Source organism: Amaranthus tricolor, chromosome 8 (assembly GCF_026212465.1).
Source record: "Amaranthus tricolor cultivar Red isolate AtriRed21 chromosome 8, ASM2621246v1, whole genome shotgun sequence".
NCBI classification, from domain to species: Eukaryota; Viridiplantae; Streptophyta; class Magnoliopsida; order Caryophyllales; family Amaranthaceae; genus Amaranthus; species Amaranthus tricolor.
The window spans coordinates 24,328,116-24,334,586 of record NC_080054.1 but is presented as its reverse complement, the minus strand read 5'-3'; the positions used below and the strand labels follow the sequence as shown (position 1 = coordinate 24,334,586).

At 26.4% G+C, this 6,471-nt stretch overlaps 1 protein-coding gene across 1 annotated transcript; it reads left to right on the top strand.

Moving 5' to 3' along the window:
* The first annotated feature begins 5,244 nt into the window (after positions 1-5,244).
* On the top strand, positions 5,245-6,471 carry LOC130821677 (uncharacterized). The gene is made up of 3 exons (XM_057687464.1): positions 5,245-5,542; positions 5,830-6,177; positions 6,461-6,471. Exons 1-3 carry the CDS (start codon positions 5,245-5,247, stop codon positions 6,469-6,471), a joined length of 657 nt encoding a protein of 218 aa, XP_057543447.1.

Below are 6,471 nucleotides of genomic sequence, written 5' to 3'. Positions count from 1 at the left end.
CTTATTTCTTATTTTCTTCATTTTAAGACTATTTAAGGTTGAAATCTTCAAAAAGATGTGAGGATAAGTTGAACCCACAACGACAGTGGAGTATGTGGTGGGTGTTCATTGTTGATCCAATTACATTGACCGTCCACTCCAGTGTTCTAGACTTCAAGTGGATTTCGGGTATTTATCTACTCGGGCTATTTTTTATTATTGATTAAAATCAGCTAATCTCTTTGAGAGATATATCTCAAGTTAAGTCCATTAAAGATTAATGTCAACTTATCGTATTCTTGATACTTACTTACATTATTTTTAATGATTACTTACCGTATTCTTAATGTCTACTTTTAATATTTTAAATGTCTACTTACATCATTTTTAAGGCCTACTTACAATATTTTTAAAAAGTATATAATTGGCCGGTCCAATTAGAAATGGTATCTTAAAGAGACCGTCTTTCACAATAATTTGTAAATTAAAATATCTTTGTGATTTGATTTTGATTTTTATATCTTAGTTATTTTAGGTCGAATATGTTTATATGGGCTAATTTAAACAATTAATCTTTGATTTAAAATTTTTTCAGAAATTCTTATATGAGACGGTTTCAAATAAAAAGGACTGGAAATCTTTTGAGAAAGAAAATTAAATACTATATTGTTGAAGAGCAAATACTACTTTTCTAAAAATGTTATAAATTTAATTTTAACCTAGACGTCCAATTCCATCGACCCATTCAATAATCTAAAAAATAATTTTTGTACTTTTGACATAACCCCTCATAAAAAAAGAAAAATAAAGATACGTTTAGGATTTTCTCACTCGTTGCTCATGCAACATCCTTTCAGGAAACTTGCTTTTTAAACAATGGAAAAGGATAGCCAAGATTTCGTTGGATTTATTAGGATAAATTAGCATTGACTGTCATTAGAGTTTCTTCATTTTATTAGAGAAAGTTTTTTAATAAGAATTTACTTGAATTGAGTATAAATATTTAAGTAATAAATAAAAATTAAAATAGAAAGACTAAGCTAAATATAATATGAAATGAATTTAATTGTCAAATATGTGGAAGAATTTGTTAGAAATAAATAAAAAGTAAATATAATGAATAACAAATAATTATCTCATATTGGGGTATAAATTACCCTAGGAAGGATAGGGGAATACTTTACTCTAAATAAGCAAAATCATCTTATTTTTTATTTACTCTCATTTCACAATTATTTCAGTCACTTTATCTACACCTCTAAATTACTTTATTCAATTAGTTTGACTTTTTTTTACTCCTTAAATATTTACACTTAATCCAAGTAAGTCTTAAAAGTTTCCTAAATCCCTAGAAAACTTGTAAATCGATAAATAGTTTAGGAAGATAATATTTGAAAAATTATAAGGGAGAAATATAAGTTGGGACATTAAAAGTAATTAATTTGTGTTAAAATATAGTGTGAAAGATAATTAATGAATATAATATGAAAGGTAATTAATGAATTTACTTTAATGTGAATGCATTCAATGTAATTTTGGGTGAACTTGCCTATAAATATAGAAGTTCACCAATGTAAAAAATACACCAATGAGTAAAAACATCTACATCTTCTAACTTTTACTCATTCTATTTCCTCCTTATCTCTCTAAGTTTTAACACGTTATCAGCACCAGCTCTACCCTTAATAATCAAGAAGATAATATTTTTAAAACCTAATTAAGCATATTTCTTCATCGGTACCCACAAATGGACCAAGAATCAAATGGTATCAACATCTTCATCCAAGGTGTTTCTAACACATTTTTATATTTTATAATTTAGCATAATTCCATACTCTTAACTATAAACCCAGCAAGGACTGATTTAAATTAGCTCCGACATAATAATCTCAATAATACTAATGGTCCACCAGTACCACCAACTCGTAATTTACATGTACGACCAACTAATAATCCACTAGTTCCACCGACTAATATTCCACCAGTACGACCAAAAAATAATTCATCAACACAACCAATTAATAATGCTCCAACAACATCAACTAAAAATAAACCCTCACCAAATAATAAAAGAACCAAAGATGATGAGGGAGAAACAAGTACTAAACGTTGCAAGATAAATTTAAATGACCCATAAAATAACCCGATTCTTATTTGTCGCCACCCTTTTCATTTTATCGCCACCCTCCCTCCTAATGAAATTACGAATTTGCCCCTGATTTTTAAAAATTTACAAATTTGCCATTGAGTTAATAACTTTTCATTTTCATTTTTTTAAAATTTTTTTAATTATTTATTTATATTATTATTATTATTATTATTATTATTATTATTATTATAACGGTTATTATTATTACGGTTATTAATAATAATAATAATAATAATACTAATAATAATAATAATAATAATAATAATAATAATAAAAATAATAAAAATAATAATAATAAAAAAAATTAAAAAAAAAAATACCAGTCGCACAAAGCAGTCGCACGTTTTGTGCGACTGGTATTTTTTTTTTTATTTTTTATTATTATTATTATTATTATCACAGTTATTATTATTACGGTTATTATTATTATTATAACGGTTATTATTATTATTATAACGGTTATTAATAATAATAATAATAATAATAATAAAAATAATAATAAAAAATATCAGTCGCACAAAACGTGCGACTGACAGTCGCACAAAACAGTCGCACGTTTTGTGCAACTTGTATTTTTTAAAATTTTTTTTTTATTATTAATAATTTTATTATTATTATAATTATTAATATTGTGGTTGTTATTATTATTATTAAATTATTATTTTTGATTTAATTATAATTGTTATAACTGATATAAGAAAGAAAGTGTAAAAATTTTATTACTAGAGGAAACCCAAAATACAAATATTGGCTAGATTATAAAAAATAAGAGTTTATAAATTACTCCAATACATAAAACCTTAGCCAAAAAAGATTTTTTTGGATGATGCAAAACTAATGCCCAAGACTTCTTTTATAAGGAGAAGAATAACAAGCCTTTGTTATTCTTCCGATGTGGGATAATGATAAACATTAATCTTCCAATGTGGGATAATGAAAAACATTAATCTTCCAATGTGGGATAATGACAAACATCAATCTTCCAATGTAAGGTTATGTCTTGAATCCCACATTGGAAGATTGATGTTTGTCATTATCCCATATTGAAAGATTAATGTTTTTCATTATCCCACATTGGAAGATTAATGATTATCATTATCCCACATTGGAAGATTAATGTTTATCATTATCCCACATCGGAAGAATAACAAAGGCTTGTTATTCTTCTCCTTATAAAAGGAGTCTTGGGCATTAGTTTTGCATCATCCCTAAAAAATTTGTTTTGGCTAAGGTTTTATGTATTGGAGTAATTTATAAACTCTTATTTTCTATAATCTAGCCAATATTTGTATTTTGGGTTTCCTCTAGTAATAAAATTTTTCTTTCCTCTGCCTGTGGACTTAGTCAACACATTGTTGGTGAACCACGTAAATTCTATGTGTTTTGTGTTTGTCAATTTTTATGCTTTCTTTTTTACATCAGTTATAACAATAATAATTAAAACAAAAATAATAATTTAATAATAATAATAATAACAACAACAATATTAATAATAATAATAATAATAATAATATTAAAATTAATAATAATAACCGTAATGATAATAATAATAATAATAATAATAAAATTAATAATAATAAAAAAAAATTAAAAAAAAAATACCAGTCGCACAAAACGTGCGACTGCTTTGTGCGACTGGTATTTTTTTTTTTAATTTTTTTTATTATTATTATTTTTATTATTATTATTATTATTATTATTATTATTATTAGTATTATTATTATTATTATTATTATTAACCGTAATAATAATAACCGTTATAATAATAATAATAACCGTAATAATAATAATAATAATAATAATAATAATAATAATAATAATAATAATAATAACTATGATAATAATAATAACAATAATAGTATAAATAAAAATAATTAAAAAAAATTTTAAAAAAATGAAAATGAAAAGTTATTAACTCAATGGCAAATTTGTAAATTTTTAAAGATCAGGGGCAAATTCGTAATTTCATTAGGAGGGGGGTGGCGATAAAATGAAAAGGGTGGCGACAAATAATAATGCCCTAAAATAATTTATTGAACAATACGTCACCTTTACGGATGACAAGGACACTTTATTGCTTTTGTTATTATTTTATTTTATACCGCCCATATGGCTAGTTAATTTTTTTTTACCGCCTAAATGGACGGTTAGTATTATTTATTTCTTTTGTTACTCTTTAAATCGCCTATATGGTTGGCTAATTATTTTTTCTTTTACCGCCTAAATGGACGGTTAGCATTTTTTTCCATTCTCGTATATTTATATGTGCATTTTTTTGCAGTATTTGCATTTACATCCATGTGCATTTTTTTATTTACCTTTTACTTTACGTATTTTTTTTAAGTATACATAAATAATACGGTATGTTGTACACTTTGGAATAACCCTCTATAAAATCGAATTACCCCTTTTTTTTTACCACGTACCCCTTATCCTTTCAACTTTATTCTTCACATCAAAAACCCTACTTCTCCTTCTTCCTCCCACCGACAACGTACCACCATCACAAAAACAATCTATTTTCTTCCTCGTTCCATACATTTAGATTTGAAGAAAATTTTGCCAAACTTAAATTATATATCTCCTTAATTATGGGTTTGGTGGTCTTTCTTGTAGCATTAGGAATTATAATAATTATGAAGAAGTAATTTATTTGGAAGAAGAAGAAACAAAATGCACATGATTTTTTTTTGTCATATTTTCTTTTGTTTGTTAGTGCATTTTGTATGATAAATTATACTAATATATTATGTAAATGCTATTTTTTTTACACTCTTTAGCATTTATTGTCTTTAATTTTTTTTCGTTCTTCTCCTTATTATTATTATTATTATTATTATTATTATTATTATTATTATTATTTCTCTTGTTCTTGATTTATTCTTAAATTTGTTACCTACAACAAATTCATAATAATAAACCAAGGGGGAGAAGATTATGAAATTAAAACATCATAATTTTTCTAATGGTTTATTATTATGAAAATATAAGAATTATTGCATTGTCATATACTTACAAAACAATTATATATTATGTAGCAAGTATTGCAGAAATTACTAAAAGACTATTCAACATATTAGAATTAACTGGACAAAAATTCTTAGAATGGAAACATCATGAACTTAGAAGCTCAAGGATTTGAACATACTGTATTGGAAGTAAAAGAAAAGGATCCAATAGATGGAACTCAAGCTACCAAATTAAAAGTAGCTACAAATCAAGAAAAGGCCAAAGCCTTAGTCCTCTTGAGGCATCATATTCATGATAACCTTAAATCTAAATATTTATTCATAAAAGATCCCAAAACATTGTGGGACTCTCTTGTTGAAAGATTTGATCACCACGAAAGGGTGCTTTTTCCACAAGCTAGCCATGACTGGAAGAATTTAAGATTTTCTGATTTTAAGACTCTCAGTGAGTACAATTCAACATTATACCGAATTGCATCAATGTTGAAATATTGTGAGCACCTAGTGACTGATGCAGAAATGATTAAACTCATATTATCTACTTTCATCCATCAAACATTATTCTGCAACAACAATATAGGAAAAGAAATTTCAAAAGATATTCAGATCTGAGTATAGTACTCTCACTTGTTGAACAACATAATGATCTTGTCTGAAAAAATCATAATATGAGACCTATTGGATCTTAAACTATCCATGAGACACACCCTACTAAAACATATGTGCCTGTAGCACATGCTGTTGAAAATAAAGGCCGTGGAAATTATAATAACCGTGGTAGAGGACGCGGATATTTTCGAGAAAGAGAACGAGGACAAGGTCGTGGAAATTTTAATGGCCATGGTAGAAAGTTTCAAGGATTCGGTAGAGGCAACTTTCCCCAAAATTGTCAAAATGGTCATTACAATAATAATTCTCGAAGGGGAAAACAAGTTGGATATCACAACAAAAATAACCATCAAGAAGGAGAAGAAAGTATTTGTTACAAATGTGGCATGACAGGTCATTGGGCACGTACATGTCTTACTGTTAAACATTTGGTGGAGCTGTATTTAGCTTCCCAAAAGAAAAAGGGAAAAGGTATGGAAGCAAACTTTAATGAAGCAAGCACCTCAATGCCTAATGTCGATCCTTATAATAAAGCAAGCACGTCAATGCCTAATCTTGACCTTTCAGACTTCTATTTAGATGGCGATGAAAATGATAAAGAATATGACGAAGATATTTGAATTTTTCTTAACAATGTTGTGGTGATATTTAGTTGTATTTCCTTTTTTTTATATATGCAATCTTCTTTTTATGTATTGATATCATCTAATGTTAATAAAATTTTATTTTAACTATCTATTTATCTGATATGAAGATACGGATTAG